At 40.2% G+C, this 18,696-nt stretch overlaps 1 protein-coding gene across 3 annotated transcripts in view; it reads right to left on the bottom strand.

The window, feature by feature from the left end:
* PTPRN2 (protein tyrosine phosphatase receptor type N2) overlaps window positions 1-18,696 on the bottom strand; it is a 674,941-nt gene that overhangs the window by 76,880 nt on the left and 579,365 nt on the right. For all 3 annotated transcript variants that reach the window (XM_075746622.1, XM_075746624.1, XM_075746623.1), the window contains one exon: window positions 12,665-12,859. In XM_075746622.1, the coding sequence (XP_075602737.1) occupies window positions 12,665-12,859 (195 nt within the window). The remainder of the gene's footprint in view (window positions 1-12,664; window positions 12,860-18,696) is intronic.

The raw sequence follows: 18,696 nt of genomic DNA, 5'->3' as shown, positions 1-18,696 counted from the left end.
GATTTATAGGTAGTCCGGCAAATTATGCCCCTGCTAGACAGTGGCCATCTTGAGGATAGAAAGGAAAATATTATTTCTACAGACATAACACCCCTACTAGAACAAAGGGATAAGCAGTAATACTCTTACTACTCTTCTTAAAGATGTGAATAAAAGTCAAAAGGTGCTTCTCCAGGAGCAAATCATGACTTATAAAGGAAAACCCCTCTGCTTTTCAGTGGTTTTTGGAAAAAAAAACCCAACCCAAACACACACACACACAAAAAAAAAAGAGTATTAAAATTAATAGTGAGAGATTGTACACAAACACACAGAAAGGTTTGTGTGAAAGTTGAGAATATGCAATATGAAATCCAAGAGGTCTTGCAAGCCATGCTATATCCACAGCCCAGCGACAGAATACGCAGAAGCACAAGTGAACACACAGTCACCTGTGAGAAAAAGCAGGGAAAGAACAGACTGGATAATCAGCCTTTTCCTTAGAAAAGTCCCGTAACAGCCAGGGACAGGAAACTTCAAACTCCACAAACATCTTCAATGGTCAAATCCTCACACTCACAACCATTTCGGAACCACTTCCCTGACCTTCCATGTTTGCACACTGCAAACTGCAGAGGAGCCACCCGATTAGAGGAACTGCCAGTGAGGACAGCAAGCAGTGAATAACCTCTTTCTCCACAGATGTACTTTCAGGACCTAGTGGAGATGACTGGGAGAAGACATGCCTGACTTCTGCCCTACCCTTTCCATGTCACACTCAGCCAAAGCCAAGCCAACATGTAGCAGGAGACTGAGCAATGCTGGCCGTGAGAAAGATGCATCCAGCTCCCAAATCTAGAGGCAGTGTCCCATTTTTAGGTAACCTTTTATCTATGCTCCGTGGGATTTTCAGCTGAGGTTGGCCTAGCTCAGTGATTCTCAAATATTTTTCTCATGAAAGCGTTCAAAGAGATTGTGAAGTGATGGTAGAAAGGGTTTAGAAATGTGTAAGCTGGAGACATCCAACCTACTCCTGGGACTCTTGGGTTTCCATGGAAGCCAGTAAGGGATAACACTTTAAAGAAATCTGAGGAACACTGGCGTAATCCACAGACGAGAGTATTTGAAGTGACAGAGGGCAAAATAAGAACAAGGGAAAGACAATGTGAAAGAAGACAGAAAAAGAAGCCAAGAACAGAGTGTGGAGGCCAACAAAGAAGTGAAATGATGAAAAAGACATTGTACTGCAAAGAAAGAAAATCAGAAAAACAAAACCCAGAATATAGCAAAGGAAGAAAATGCTATGGAAAGAAGTGAATTTTGGTCCTAACTGGTAACTGTCAATATTTCCTCGTGTGCTGTTTCTTTTCCTTGGAACATTTCCCTTCACATGCTGAACCAAGGAGAAAACATTGAGAGAGAGACAGTAGTAGTTTTGAGTAGACAGTACAAGTACTGCTTACTGCTAAACAGAAGGAGAAAGCAAAACAAAGGACCTAAAATTCAGTGCATGTGTGCACGTGCCTGTGTGCGATGGCTAAGGATCTAGCAGACTGGGAATACATTCTTGAAGAAAACCATTACTAATTCAGAAGAGTCTCAAAAAATGAGTAGATAGCATCCTTTTCCATCGTAGAGGTAACTAACTATAGACTGCGCAGCCTCGGTTTGGTTTTCACCAGCTTTTCCAACGTGTATTTAATATGTTTCAGCCAGCTCCCCCAACATGGAACAGTTTGCTCTTAGATAACGAAGCCAAAACTAAACTCGCAGAATCAGATCTGACAAACCCAGGTGCAGAACTCCTTTATACTTTCATGTCATACTTTCATGTCTTAAAAAAGACTAATGAGGGACAAAAAAGGGCAAAAATATTACCCTTCAATACGATCCTTTTGCTATTAGAGCCCATATGATTAGCTGTGAGAGGAGAGCACTGGTATGCCAGAGAATGGGGGTCTACTCCTGGCTCTGCTTCTGATCTTAGGGTTAGTCTTGGTCAAGACAGTTCCTTGCCTGTGCCTGAGCTTCCTGGACTAAAAAGACAAGATAATGATATCGTTGTGGTTTTACCCCAGCCGGCAGCTCAGCCCCACGCAGCCGCTCGCTCGCTCCCCTCCCGGGTGGGATGGGGGAGAGAATCGGGAGTAAAAGTGAGAAAACTCGTGGGTTGAGATAAAGACAGTTTAATAGGTAAAGCAAAAGCCACGTGCGCAAGCAAAGCAAAACCAGAAATTCATTCCCCACTTCCCATGGCAGGCAGGTGTTATCCCCAGGACAGCAGGGCTCCATCACGCGTAATGGTGGCTTGGGAAGACAAACGCCATCACTCCCAACGTCCCTACCTCATGTCAGAGCAGGTACACGGGGGGCTGTTGTGTTGATGGTATCTTTATACAAAGTCCATTTACTCACGCAATTAATGTCTTATTCAAAGCATTTCAATGATCTCTATCTATTCTGCTGGTAAGATTTGTCACTGGCAAAGACGTGACATCTCTTACATTAGCTTTTTTCTATAATGGGACACAGGCAAATTAATAGTGTTCTTTAACATACATCTCCTCCAGGACTTATGTGACTGAGACCACTGCAAATTAAATTTTGTAAATTATCACTGCTTTGCTTTTCACCACTTATGTCACTATATATTTGCAATTTCCTCATCCTGAGGAGCGAAAACAGCCTTGTCAGCTTCATTTGTACACTCGGGTAAGAGATGAGAACTGCAAATATTGTAAGGAAAAGTTTCAAAATTTAAAATGCCAAGTAGATTTTCATTAACACTTTAAATATATGTATATTATACCTCTGCTCACAAATATTTATCTATACTTATACGAGGATACAGTTGCTGTACGTGGCATTTGTACACAAGCATACATGGGGGTATAAAGCATCCACCACTGAATACGCATATCGAGGTACATGACTCTAATAAAAATAGATGAAAAATGAAAATATTATACCATTTAAAGGGGTAAGAAGGCCTGTCTAAACACAAAGTAACATTGTTACCAAACATAATTATAGGCGTTTTCTGTGTCATAAAAATATCGGCAAGATCTAGGGCCTGATTCTGACCGGGCTCCCCCACCTGCCATCACTTGTGTGCACACACAGCCTTGGTGCAATTTCAAATCTCAGATTTTTCTGCTGTAGCTTTTTTCCGTTGTTATCTCAGTAGACATCTTCACTTTGGTAAGATGGATATTGAACTACCATCCTGCTGCACATTCCAGGAATATGCACACAGCAAGCAGCTCGGCATCAGCTCACACATGAACAGCCTTAGCTCCCATAAAATATTCATTCATTTAAAAAATATTTGCACCCTGCTGTCAAACTTAGACAAATTCATACTGAGCTTCAGAAAATAGCTGTTTTAATGGTAAATGATGTTCCAGAAACCTCTTTCAGGCTAAACACTCTCGTCAAAATTATTTTAATAAGAAAGATTAACAATTTCAACATTAGCTGCTAATCCCCTTTCATTTGAAACTGTGCTGATAAAATTCTTTGCTTGTCATTCAAATAGTAAGTAATAATTATAGATTTGGGGCCTCCATCTCTTGCTTCATTAATAGTAAATTGCATGGAAGTCTGAAGCATAAAGTCAGCTTTGATACATCTCAAAATGCAATTTCCATAGCTTTCCTTAGCTATGTACAATTAATTACAGAGTTAATAAGGGGAATATGTTAATGAAAGGGAAATTATTCACTCAGACCACCTGGTCTTATCAAATTTCTTTAATATGTTTCCTTCTTTCTGTGAATTTGGATGACAGCAAGAACACAAATCATGGTCTGCATTGCTAGTCCTTTAGTATTTTTATTTGCAACCAGCTAAAGTCCACTTAAATTAAATATGAAAAGAATGTAAGAACTAGTCAGTACTAAATAACTGTCTGTATTTGTTTTCTTGAGTTCAGTACCTTTTTAATTTTAACACAAAAATGCTTAAACAACTTTATAATTGCCAGACTCTTCAGCGCTCAGAGTATAAATATAATGTATCCAACAAGTAGGCATTGTCATTTTTTGTTTATTTTCTTTAAAGAAATGTGTTGCATGCACACATATTTAATAAAAGAAGTACAGAAATGTGCTTCGATTCCCCACCCTCTGGCAGCTACTGGAGCTCAGTTGCTATGAGCAGCAGGGTTACTGGATGTTCACGGGAATAGTTTAGATAGATAGTACAAACAGCCCGGTCAGAAGGAGACAAACCTTCACATAAGTCATCTTAAAAATAATGCAGTTGAGATACATAGTCAGAGAAACATTTTTTGAAGACACGTCAAATCCAGCCATCTTCGACAGGCATTGATGGATTTACTATAACCAGACTGAGGACAGAAACATTTTAGGACCTGGACTCCAGTCCTCATAGTCATTCCATTCCAAAAAGAAAAGGGCAGAGAATAATTCCGAGAGCAGGAACAGGTCATACTTGAAGGAGGTGATGCTTGTGAAGAGCTCGTCACTCCTCCCTTCTATTCTTTGTTCAATGCAATGGCACAGCAAGCAGCCAGAAACAAGAGGCTACCTGCAATTTTCCCCAGCTACAAATATGGTTTTCTTGTCCAGCCGGGCAACCTAAAGCAGCATTAGCACAGAAGTTTAGGACAAGAGGATGAGGGACACATGACAGCATCAAGGGAGAGTTACCAACTAGAAAAAAAGAAAAGATATTACTCTAGTCTGAAATAAAAGAAGAATTATACAAAAGAGAGAAATTCTCTCGTATTTTATAAAGGCATGCTGGCGGGGGGAAGTGCGGAATATTTGAGGGTAGTAGACTTTCACATTATCTGGTTTTGACCAAAAAGTAACATAGTCCTCTTTTATGGAACAGCAAATACTATGTCATCCACAGGCGAACTTCACAGACTATTTTAATGCTTATCTCCTTATTTAAAAATGTTTTCACAGCTGCGTTGTGGGTGCATATGCAAAATTTGATCATCACAGGAGCATTCTGTCTGTGTCCTACACATTAGATTTTCCAAATACCACCCAAATTCTGATACCTTACTCACAAAACATTGCCAAGTTAAGGCCTCATCCCAGAAAGAATTGCAGAAAGAAAAGTAATTTTTTTTTTAATCTTGCCCTGAAGATGAGAATAAACAGCCTTTGTTGAATCAATGGAGGGATCAAGCTGCCTTCATTGCCAGTAGCACCTTAGCCAGAGCACTTCCAAGAACTTCTGCTGGTGTAGCCCACATGAAGAGCTCTCCGAAATACCACTGGAGTTCTCCTGGGTATCTTAAACCTCAACTGGTCTAACAGTGCAAAAACACAGTGCCAGTGCCATGTCCCCTCTTTGTCAGTACCATGAAGCAAGTCCCAGTTTCATCCTGAACTGTTAGATGTTTTCAGGGGCTCTGAAGCTGTAGTCCCATTTACCACGTCATTTGATCTTGGTGGTGCACCGTATCTGGCAACCTGCACGAGCCAGTTCTTTATCCCACAGTGAGTCAAAACTCACCTTCTTCTCACGTCTGAACTCTGCCACCAGCTCAGAAATACTCTACAACATGTATCATCATCCTGGGCCTCCTGCCTGAGAAGCTTTCCTGAACCACCCTCTTTCTAGTATCCTTCTCCCTGTAAACAGGCATTTCCACCTGTTACGATCCAAAATATGATTAACTGCTACATTTGCTACAACGAGTTATTAACGACTTCACGCACGATGTGAGCACGGACAATAGGACAAATACAGCAAAGAGCACTTCATTACTGAGGATGCATTTGGAGCCAAAAGACAAGACCAGTAGCCTCCTGGACAAGCGTTCATCTCTGGTTTCTGCCACTAATGAGCCTCTTGGAAGCAGCTGAGGACCCAGTACCATCCCTTGGCTTTAATCTGAAGTATCAAAACCCAGACCTTTTTCATTAAATGACCTCCTAGCATCTCTTGCTATTTGCCTGCCTTGATGTTACGTGGATGTTCTCTAGAAATGGAAAAAAGCTGGGAGAAACAGAAGAAAGTTCAGATAACCACTGTTTTGTTTCATCCACAGCAATGATCCTTCCTTTTTACTTTGTGCACACAGTTGCATAAGCTAGTTTTGTGTCATATACTTCTCCCAATGTAATGCTTTTAAAATTAGTACTCTAGAATATTAATAGAAATGTTTTCTTCATCTTTCTGCTAAAAGCCTTAGGGAATGATACAAGGTGGTTAAAAGTGTTCAACCAAAGCAGCTTAAACAAAGCTGGAATAAACACCTCACAGTGAAACCACAGACCAAGATGTAGTCACAGAAATTTGGGAAGTTATTTCTAATCATGAATACATTTGGGGAAAACAACTGACAGGGAATAATTTAGGAAAAAAAAATTTTTGAAATTAATTTCATACTATGTTCAAGAGGAATGTTTTTCTTGATTTAATACTGACTCTGTAATTGTTGTTATTTCCTAAGGCTCATTCAACAAGATTAATATAGAAAAAGGGAGGCAACTGAACATGAAACAAACAAAAATAGAAGAATCAAAGGGTAACCTGTTCATGAATATTTTTTCTGAGTTTTATTGATGAAATCTATGTAGTACACACATCCATTTATTAGATTTATGGCTCTATTAGCAGAGCTGTTTTCATATGCAACGAGATTTTTTGCACTTTTCTTTGCAGCTTTTCTTTGTTCCTATATCTCAAGTCCTGGCTTTAAACAGAGGAAAATGTTTAGGGAGCAAAAAACCCCTAAAATGAAGGTGACAAACACCATTTCATCAGCAGAAGATCTCTCAGGAGGCGACCAGCTCCACTTCTCCCTAAAAGCACAACAACTCAGGGAGAGAGGGGTAAAGACTTTCCCATACATAGTATTTATGTCTTTTTGGGATATTGGTTATCTTGTCCCAGCGATACACAACAGCCTTTTCCCTTGTGACTCCCCTCGTCCGAGTGTTCGCAATGAAATGGCCTTTAGGGCCAGAGCCTTCTTGGGACTTACACTTCATGAGACTCCTACAACTATTTACACTGGCACAGCTGCAGGATAAGTTGGGATTTAGATCCACTTAGCACATGTGTAAGGAGTTTATGCTTTTAGCTAAACTTTGCCACTGACTTGTTTCCCTTCCCATGTGAGGAAGGATTTTTTTTCTTCATTTTCACGGTTGTAAGCTTTTTTTTAAACAGATTATTTGTATTCTTGAAATTCACAAACAGCTAAAGAGAAATTAATGGTGGTAGAAGGAAATGGTGGAAAAAGAAAAAAAAAAATTTACAACCCACTAAATAATCAAACACACTATAATTGTGACAAAGACCTTCTTTTCCGTACCTGCAGTCCGCCCCTTTCTCCCTGCTGGCGTTAATCACTCCTGTGGCACGTGTCCCCGGGTGGTGTGCTGCACTCACGTACCGTGCATCACGCTCCTTCGCTCAGGAAATGTTTTGTGGTTATATGGATTAAGCTCAAGGTAGCAAGTACACCTGCATCTAGCAGAGTGCTATCGGTCCTCACACGCTGGAGTTTCTCTATTTATAGAGAAAAGTGTGTTTAGATGCCTTTTGTCCATGCTTTTATTGCAGCTTTAAGAATAAAATCAAGGGATTTCAGCAAAATGTGATGCAGGATTTAACAAATATTTTTTCTTGTTCAAAAGTGTCTTCTGTCACACAATCCCCCCACTCTTCCACATTCAATTAAAAGAAAATCTATAACAGCTACCCCATAATGTTCATTTCAAACAGAGTTTATTTTAAAAAATGAGAGCAAGGGAAAATTGCTTAGAAACCACCAAAAAGTTACTATGAGGAGACTACAGGATACCAGTGTCATCAAAAAACCCAGGTTCAACCCTGGAAACTATTCCCTGCTTGTTACCCTTCTCAGTCCCACAGCAACCCTGCCATGGATTCAGCATCAAAGCTAAACTGGGTGCAAAATTCAACATCTTGGGTTTGACTGATTTCCCAGCAGCAGGTCTCTGTCCCAGGAGGTGCTCACAGGCACCCACCTTCTGGGACACAACCTGTTCCAGAACTTTCTTCTGACACAAAGTTCTCACATGAGGCCATCCTTCACTTCTCTATGGAGAAAGTCCTTTTTGGTTTTGCACGCGAATTGCCAAAGACAAGGGGATCAAGTGGACTTACACCTCCTGCACGTGAGGCCTTGGATTTCAGTCTCTAGTTCATTGCCTCCCACTGCCTCATTCCGCCCAGTTAAGAAACTTTCTTCTCCTTCTGAAAAGTACAGTACGCACAATCACAGACTATTATTATTATTTCCAATACAAACAGCAGTTTCATACTCTCAGGGAGAAGAATCTTCAGACTTTCAGTTTAAACAAGTACTGAAGAGGACCTCTTGGAAATTCACACTTTCTGAAATTCTAATTTATGTATAATGCTCCAAATTTTGCACGTCTGTCTTTACAGGGAAAAAAAACCTCAAAACACAGAAAATCGCTTCTGCTTCTGCAAATTCCCTCTCATATAGGGTATTCAGATAACTACTTCAAAATGTTATCACCAAAAGCACACGCTCCCTTCTTGCAGTACTGTTCTTCATTTAAAAACTCATAAAAGGTTATAATTATTTTAACCAAACAAGCACGGCAATACACGAAGCAGATGTGGGATCCAATCTGCGTAACTTACGTGCTGAACTTGTGCTTCAGCACGAACAACCCAGACTACGCTGCAGATGTCAATGGGACAGTGCAGGCACAAGAAGAAACCTCCCAAGAGAAATCCTCTCTGCCTAATTCTCTGGAGACCTTCATAGTCACCCACTCACTTCACCAACTGGAAGGGAAGTTTATGGACTCAAGTCAACGCTTGAGCAGGTAAATGTCAGGAGCCCAAGGCAGGGAGACTAAATCTCTCCTGGACACCTTCGAACCCCCTTGGTTATCTTGCTGGACTGCAAAGGGACACATTGCACTTAATTAAGACTTCTCTTGGCACTTGAAATATAAATGTACATATGTGAATAAAGTGGATGGAACTATAAAGTTCCTACTTTTTTCCTTGCTGTGACCTTCCAAAAACCAATTGTTTTCTTGCAAAACGAACGGTGACTGAAATGAGGGCACTTTGTTGTTTCTCATGCTGCAACCAGCCAGTCAGCACCACAAACACGACTGCATAAAACATGCTCCTCTAATTACAGTTTTCAAAGTGCTTGGATCTTTTAGAAAGACAGAATCAAAAAGTGCCATATGGGCCATCCTCCTGCTATAAATGTGAGGAAAAAGAACGTGAAAAAGGGAAAAAAAAAAAGCTCTGAATGTTGTTATCGCTGTCCTTCTGGGCCTCCTGAGTCCTCCCTGCTTCCTCCTGCCAATAGCACCAACTATCTCATGCTGCTCTCAGCAGTGCAGAGACATTGTCTTGGCTGCACAGGAAAGTGGCTGAAATGCAGGATTTTTCTCTCTGAAAGACTGGTTTCAGTCCAGGTGAGGAGACTGCTCCACAGCCACATGGGTTTGGAAGATTACTGGCTTCTCCAGACCTTGAGATGGACTCCATAAACGATGGACTAACCACAAGCAGCAAGTTCTTCAAGAAAACAGTACCTGTGGCCAACCACACACTCCAGTAAAACCAAACCTGAGGGGTGGCTTGGACATCACCTCAGGTATGACTTGCTAGCATTTTCCACCAAATTAAACAGCATTTTAATTAAACAGAAACATTTCTGACCAACGCTACCTCTCAGCAAGACTACATAGAGTCATTCATCAGTCACAGACACGTATCTTCTAAGCTACTTTCATTAAAGATTTATTCTGCTTATAAATCAAAATAAAATATTTCCTGATGCCACTTTATACAGCAAGCCATTCTTTTATTTTCTCTGGGGAGGTCCTGGCACCTATGAACAATAAAGACTGAGGATCCCTCGCTCAGCTAACCGCTGCACAATGTGGAGCCGAAAAACACATTTACAGAGCTCTAAGTGCATTTACCCTGCAAAACAGATGGTATTTGCCATTCTTACTAGGCTCCTCGCTAATATTTCTCATTGCTTTTTTAGACACTGAGATATTTTTCACTGAAAATTTAAAAGGTAAGAGGATTTCCTGGCAGCAGGAAATAGGAAGAAGTGGAAAACTTCTTGTATCGAACAGTATAAAAGGTGCAAAGTGGCCCCTCGCTCTCCTCGACTTGCAGCTGCAGGGCAAGGGGAGGGAAAGCTCACCTCTGGCGAGCCTCTTCTACTGCTGAAGTCCAACAAGCCACAGCATCTCCAGAGGGAGAGAAATTCAAGCAAATAAGCTATTAAAAATATATGCATTTATTTTTGAGCAACACATAAATTGGGTCAGCTCTCTGGTTTCAGTGTGACCCATGGTGACACCAAACATGAGCCTTTCTGATCAAGTCCAATCATCTGGTTCAGTGCCATAGCTGAGCGATGCTGATCTTCCCACGTAAACCTAACCTAGCTTCGCCTTCAGCAAATCTTGAATTTACGATTTAACCACTTCCCTTAAGCAAACATCCCACTGCCTGCCTGACCCTCCTATTAGGCTTGCCCTGAGATCCAGGCTAAATGCAGCCGTTCGATTCTAACCCATATTTTCTTCCTAATTGTATCATCTGCGTCTATTAAGAACAATTTTTTCCCCAGCCTGTATTTCGAAGCACATAGGCAGACTCCCCTGAATCACTGATTTGTGTTTGTTCAGTTTAGACTAAACAAATCAACTATTTTTACTCTCTCTGTGTGGTTTGTACTCTCAAGACACTACAGCATTTCTTTTACCCTTCTTTGAACCCTCACCATCTAAGACCTAACACATGCTGTTAGAGAGGTAACATATGTATGAGTTCATTCAGGGTTAAACAGGATCGACTGAATTACGAACACTGAACACCGTAACAGTGATCTTGACCAATCTGACCATTTTTCTAAGTTTATTTATCGCCATATGAAGACAATTCTTTCTTGCAATTTTGCAGAGATTCCCAGAGCCAGAGTAAGTGGTTCCCATATGCAACTTTCCCTCCTTTAAGCTTGATTTTGTGATTTTTTTATTTTCCCCAATAATATAATTGGAAACAATTTTGCTCAATTTAAAGTAGTTGAAACTGTTTGCAAATATTAAATGCCTATTTCCATCTATGTAGGAAATTTTGCTTTTATTTCCATACAAATATATTGCCTTATAACCTTTCCCCAAGCATTTCAGAAAACTGTGAAAGGAAATCAAGTGAATTTTAATTCTGGTTAGGCAAAAGTAGGACAGTAAAAACTATGACAAATGATTTTCTGTCATGGGAGCAATCATTCCAAACTGCACTTGTTATACCAGATTTTAACATAATACTTAATTAACTCCTTTTTTTTTGCGGGGGGGGGGGGGGGGGGAGGCAGAAGTATTTACTCAGGATGACATACTCTGATGAAGCATCTGGTTTGTAAACCTGCCCTGCTTTTGCTCAGTTTTATAGCTGACCTGGCCAAGGCTGAAGGAGGTCAGTAACTTGGCTGAGGTCAAATTAGCTCTACGGGTTTTGCCTGCCTTCGTTCCATTCTCCATTAGGTGAGGTGGCTTATAAGAACTTGAAAAATATCTGAGAAAATAGTACTTTCAAATATAAGTCCAGAAAAAGAGAGAAAGAAGGGGAAAAATTATGACCCAAAAGTATGGCATGGTGGAGAGAAGTTTTCTTCTGAGAAACGCCACTGATGAGTCTTCTCAGCAGCCCGTACATAAATCAACAGGGAAGTTTCCAAAAGCACAGCAACACTACCAGCTGGAAAGGGGGTTTATTTTAGATCAACCATAATAAGAAATAGCAGAAATCAGATACAGAAAGCAAAATAACACCCAACTCATCATCTTCACCATCATCTAACTTCTTCTCAGTTAGTTTCAATGTTCTCTACCAAGACAGCAAATATTTAAAGGAGGAAGTAAATAAAGTGCAAAAAAATGGGGGATTACACCACAGCTCTCCCAGCAGGACACGACCAGAGAGAGACAGAAACCACCTGCAGCAAGTCCCAGTCGCTGGACTCTGTCTGTCTTTGGCTGCTAAAGCCGTTTCTTACAGACACACAGATCGATCTTCACGTGTCCATCTTCTACACTGATACTGGTTGCAAGTCGTGTTTGGAAGTAACCCAAGTTTTGCAGTGCAGACTCCATCAATATTATATATTTTTTCCAGCTTGGAAGAAATCCAGTCAAGGAAAACAAAATTCAGGCTAGGCTCAAAATTCAGATCCCTTTTCTAAGAGTAATTGAAAATAAATTGTTCCGTACCACTAATATTCTGTTGCCTTCTCGGCTCAGATACCTCCACACACTAAAGATACATGAGAAAAAGCTGCAAGCTGATCAGAAATTTAGCAGTTTTCTTCAGCTGTCCAAGCTGAGGTGAACATAAATTAATAGAACAAAAGGACAACACAGAGCTTATCTTTTTCAAAGCAAGCACGCAAACAATTCATATGTCCAAGATAAAAGAAAGTTCCCCAGAGAGGAAAAAAAAACCCAATATAAAGAAAAAGAACTGGAAATAAAAATCCCTTTAGTTTTAATTGTACAAAGCTAAGATTACCAGCAAAGCTCAGGCATGTTTTTTACCTGTGAAAAGACAGCTTCCCTTTCTTTAAAAGTTCTCTCTTTCCTAAAGCTGAGCAGGTACCTGAAATTCTGATGCCCTTTCTCGTGCCGTGAAGACAAAAACGCCTTACCAAGATCATGTGACCGGTGGAGATGTCCATGTTGGACTGGACTGGCTCCTCGCACCAGGACGACGTGCTGCTCCGGGCCGAGGGGCTGGGAACGGGCCCATCGCTAAATTGTGAAGAAACACTATTTATTCGAGAAGCGTGCAGGGGCTCCGGGCGATCAGAGGTTTTCACTGCCATGCGCTGACGGCATAGCTCCTGGAGAGAGAAAAAGGCAGAAGGAACCTATGGTTAAGAGTAATTACAGGATAGAGTCTATTAAAGACATATGATTTACAATATGTTTCCAGGGCTGGAAGTGTTTTCCCCCTCACTGCAGTGATTTTTGGGAGGCTGTCTGCTCTGCTAGGCACATCTACAAAGAGATACTCAATGAAATTACTATACGATGACTACCCTAACCTTTCAAAAGTGTAATTATGACTGTACGCACATCTCCTTTTAGATAACCAAAAATAGTATTTTGGAGCTTGACTCCTCTATCAGACATCCTTTTTTCCCTTAATATCGCCCCGCGTTCTGCGAAGCCACTTTTGAACTGCGCAACCTCCTGAAGTTAATGGGGTTGCACGGGAGTAATTGAGAGCGCTACTTGGCCCTGGATATGCAAACTCAGCAAGCTCAAGGCAACTGAATTGATGTGCTCTCCAGTCTAAATCCTAGTTGATAGATGCCTCATTTCTCTTCATTAAAATAGCAAACTCACAACACTTCCTCCCTGATGTGGGGCAGAGAGGATGAAGAATGACATTAACGAAGAATAAAACCAGAAATCTGTCACTGTATTGTTTAAGCAGCTTTGGCGAAGAAAGAAAATTCAAGCTATCACACACGCTAATGCAAGCCACGTTAAAACGCTGAAATAGATCGCACCGGGAATACGTATTTTCAGTTGCTCCCATACATAGAATTCACATAAAAATACAGATTTCTGGTTAGGTAACAGAAAATCCTGCTGGTAAAACTGACCCCTTACAGTATAAAATTCTGACTCTAATGGGATAAACAGACCCATAGTTACACCATCATTCTTATAATGCTTTTAGAATCAGTATGTGATTCAGTTATGCGTGGTGAAATCCCAGACAGTATAATAAAATTATCATTTTTTAACATATGTCTATTGTCCATGAGAAATACTTGGCTGCCTGTGGCGCACAGCAAGACCGGTTAGTCCATAGTATCTGGACATATTGCACACGTGGTGCGGCTACACATTTGTCTCAGATTACTCATTCTGCACAGACGAGTACTAAGAGCACAGTCTCTTGCCTCAGGCTAACAAAATAATACAGTCTGAAGAATTCATACTATTGAAACGCCATGGCTTCTGTTTTCTTATTTATTGATAATATAGTTGCAGCCCAAGTGCCGTCAGTAGGATGATCTGAAAAACTCCATATATCAAGTGCAATAAAATCTCCTTTTCAGACAGGGGTTGGAAACATAACTTTAAGACTATGTTGGGTTTTTTTTTAACCTCGCAAACTTTACCACACTGAAGAGGGATCCTACCCCATGCAGTTGCAAGCATTCAGACAAACCCACTGAAACCATTCTGTTGAGTCTCCTCTTGCCACCTCTTTAATCAGGCAATGATTAAAGACCCCTTCAAACATCTCCCAAAGCTTCCGTTTGATTTGCCATTAGGGATGCTGATGTGGCATTTTAATATTTTATGGTGTGCAATACATTATATATATAAAAAAAAATATATATGCCTATACACTGAGACAAGATTCGTATCATATATAAACAGGATATATTTTGTTGCCTGTTACAAAAATACAGTCACCAGAAGTTTGGGAAGCACAGATTACTCCTTGCATGTGGGGTCAGTTGTTAGAATAACTGTACAGACTGTCTCAAATAAAATTGCTACCTGACTCCATTACTGCATTCTGTATATTTATTATTTTTGTCCATGCCATGTAAGAATTTTTTAAATTTTTTACAAAAAGTAGGGTGCTTTCCACATTTGACTAGAATGTTTTCTGTCACTTCATACTTTCATACTTCCTATTGACCTTAACAGGAAAAATATTAGGGAAAAAAATTAAACTTCACACATATATTAGTGTTACATAGGTCAGTTAAACTATTAGTATTAAATGCAAGATTTTTTAATAAAAGAAAAAATGTGGTTTTTTTAAATATAGGGACAAAGAAAAAAAAATCTCTCCTTTTCTCCGAAGGATCACACACGTCATAAGAAAAGATAGCAATAGTTCAAAATGGCTATTAATAACCTCAGAATGACCTTGTAGTAGTGTAATTTCAAATCCTTGCTTTTAGCAGATTTTGGGAGAAGTATAACAGTGCGGAAACTTTTTAGACAGAAAAATAAATCTACAGAAAACCAAAAAGCTGTTCAGATGTTTAAATATCAGCCATTCTCAGAGGGAATGGTTTATTGGACTAGGCAAAAGTATAATAAGTAAAGGTATAAAAATATGCAGTCTATCGCATAACTGCTAAAAGGATGTGTCTTCTGGCTAGCGTGCCATGTGGTGTAGATACAAATTTATTATATTCTCATAGACATCCTGCCACTTGACTCACCCCAACTCTGTGCTAACAATAGCATTTGTACTCAAACAGGATCTTTGTTTTTAAGTTGATCTGTTCCTGCTGCTCATATCCTGCCTCAAGTCATAATCCTCCGCTTTTACAAGTGGTTGCTGTGGAAAGGATTATAGACTTCTGCTAACAAAAAAGAATCAGGATCAAGTGAACTCTAAGAAATTAATATACCATTTTTACGCAAATGATAATGACAAAAGAAGCAATATTATAGCTAACTGGTTCTAGAGGAGATTAACCTCCAAGTAAAAAGAATGTTTTGGACGTAAAGTATTTAATATGTTACTAAGAAATGTTGTTTTAAAACTAAGTTTAACGTGTCCATGGTCCTCGTGGAAGAAGGTAAGTTTGAGAAACACAACAAATATGAGTAAGTTTCTGAAAAAATGTAACCTGCTTTCAAATATTAACACGTTTCTTTCCTGACATATACAGAACCAAAACAATTATTCCCAGAACTGCTGTAACTGTCAAATGCTTTAAACAAAGCAACCACGTCACTGCACACTGCCATAAAACATGGTTAATGTAAACAGGAAGGTCAAATCATAGTTGCAGCAAAAACACCACTGAATTTCTTGATTGGTGTTTTAAATCTCCAAGACAATGGGTTTTCCCCTGCCTGTAAACAGAAAGTTCTTATTTCTTGATTGATCTAACGGTCCTTGACAGCTCTTCCTTCCCCCACTCCCAGCCAGCCCGGCCCAGGCCGAGGAACCTGTCCCATCCCCACGTGCACATCATCAGTCTCAGGACACCTACAGCTTCTGCTTCTTCAAAGCCACCTCTGTGAGCCCAACCATTTTGACTCTGGTTTGGTTTTTCAGTGTAGTGCTCCAGGGATAACACAGTTAACACCACTGCTTATAAAAGCTTTGATGCCTGGGGCATTTTGGGGAGCCAGATGGGTTCCTCTGGGACATATGGACTAGGGAGGTCCAGCTCAGAGCAGCGACACATCTAAATGTGGGGCCTGGTTTTGCTTCATCCTTGAGATGGGCAGCCCTGGTCCCTGCCTATGAAAGGCACTGGGACACGCGGGGTGTCAGTGTGGGGGGTGTTCAGTGCTCGCATGGAAACACCTTCCCTGGGCACTTACTTACAGAGGTGGCATCACTTCACAAGTGCACAAAGCCCTAGGTGGTGAAGACCCTGATTAATATGGTATCTGTTACCTGCACACTTCTCTGCACGCTCAGGTATGCTCTTCCCCGTTCTCCAAACTCTTTACTCTCAGAAGCATTTAGCAAAGCAGCCATCTACCAAACCACAATTAGAATTTAAACTTGACTAAAATGTCAAAGCTGCAAACTGTGAGAATGACACAAGCTGTATTTCTGTGTCGTCTCAGCATGTACACCATTAAAAATATTTTCTAAGAATGAATTCAATTTACTGCTGCACTTCTATATTTAGCCGAGTGGCTGAGGCTATTTCTGCCGTACTGCGACTCAGTAATGTCTAGCCGTTGTTTGTGTATAGTTCGAGTGCCATTCTTCATTTAAAAACATCATTTACACCTAAAAAAGCAATCATAATGCATACAGTGAAATATGAAGAAATGATCCTCCTGACCCTTCGGGCTATGATCTAATGGATGGGTTGGACGTAAACATTTATTTAAAAGGTAATTTGAAGTTTATGACATTATTTCCCATCACATGGGAATTGCTATCATACTGCGGCACTTACTCTGTTTTTTATTTCCCAACATTTATTATCAAACTTATGTGGTGGTCACATGCAGTATATAATGGAAAAGTAATATTGCTGTGTGACAAAAACTGCCATAACCAAGATAAATATTCTGTAAATAATGTCCAGTTAAATGAGTTCAAAGTACAGCACAATGATCATCTGTAGAGAGCTTTTTATTTGAGACATAATTGATAACCTTAAACAAACCATAAACAGGATTCTCAGAAAACCCCTGGACCTCTTCCAATGAGGTTTTAAAGCGTTCCTAATACTTGATTGTCCGCACAGAGACAGGGAGAAGCACGAAGCAACAATTATTTCCACAGGTACAACAAATGGATTTTCAAATCCATATAGCCCACTTGTGAATGAACCACACTGCGGCATAGATGTGGCTTATCCACATGTGATGAAGGGCATTAAGAGACTTGTTGCGCCTAATGGACAACAACCCACACGGATGGAGAGCCAGCCTAACCTAAGCTTTGTTAGATGGATCTCTGAACTTGAAGGATGAGTAAGAAACTCTCTTCTCAACCAAGGAGGCATCAAATCTGTTCAGAAATGAACTCTGCAGATATGTGTCCAGGGCTGGTTTAGAGATGCAACCTGCTACCACCAGAAGTGTTCAACCACCTCTTCTGGACGTCCCCAGCCAGTGACAGCAGCGGCACTTGCTGCCACTTGGCTTTGTGATGCACCGCAGCCATCAGCATCACAGAAGGGCAAGACAGCAAATGATAATTTGGAGAAATTTTTATCTTCCATCAAGTTGGTCTTGGAAGTTGATGGAAGATCAATGTTTATCTTCCAGCAACCTGGTCTAGTGGGGGGTGTCCAGGGTTGGAACTAGATGATCTTTGAGGTCCCTTCCAACCCAAACCATTCTATGATTCTACGATTCTGTAAGCACAACTAATACAGCAGGTATCTGGAAGATCCATTAAGACCACATAGTTTACTAAAATGCTTGGTTTTGGAGAGAAATCTATGTATATACCTTCATAAGGACTAAGAGTATAGACAACTGGAACTAAAACAATGGAACTAAAAACTGGAACTAAAAACTGGAACTAAACTGGAACTAAAAACAATGGAACTAAAACCAGCTGGAACTGAGGTTTGAATGGTCAATATTGAATATTTTCCCTTGTTTTACTTGCAAAAATGGAATTTGAAAACCACAGGGTGGCATGTTACAGGCAGAAGATCTGACCTGAGCATCCTAGTTAAGACATGGCCAACATGCACCTCACCTTTCCGCTCATTACCTCAAAGCTGCCTCCAGTAAGGATGTTGCTGTTTATTAAAATATACCTACTTAATGCAAATGCACTATGCATTATCTTCAGGTAGTTTGTGTCCAGCCACCGACCATGGCACGTGAACTGCTGTCATTGAGCTGGTGCCTAGCACATTACAAATGAAGCTGTTCAGTCCAAAGTAAATGAAAATAACTTCATATCTAAAATACTGCTCTTCTCCCCCAGTCACATTCATCTCAAATCTGCTTAATAGGAACGTGGGATCTGAGGGAAATTCCAACTTTCCAGTTTATTTAGAAAAAGAAATATAATTTCATTACTATATAGTAATGAAAATAATATATTTTTGTAACTGATGCCCTAATTTACATAATTCCAAAAATAAAGTCCAGGAAATAGGCCTGACATTTCCATACTTTTAAAAATCTTTTGCTTAACAAATTCAAATGGAAATCACCTGAGCTAGTCCAGAAACAAGTGTGGCACAGT

This window comes from Balearica regulorum, chromosome 2 (assembly GCF_011004875.1).
Source record: "Balearica regulorum gibbericeps isolate bBalReg1 chromosome 2, bBalReg1.pri, whole genome shotgun sequence".
In the NCBI taxonomy this organism is placed as follows: Eukaryota; Metazoa; Chordata; class Aves; order Gruiformes; family Gruidae; genus Balearica; species Balearica regulorum.
The sequence above is the reverse complement of the archived record's forward strand: the minus strand, read 5'-3'. Positions and strand labels throughout refer to the sequence as shown.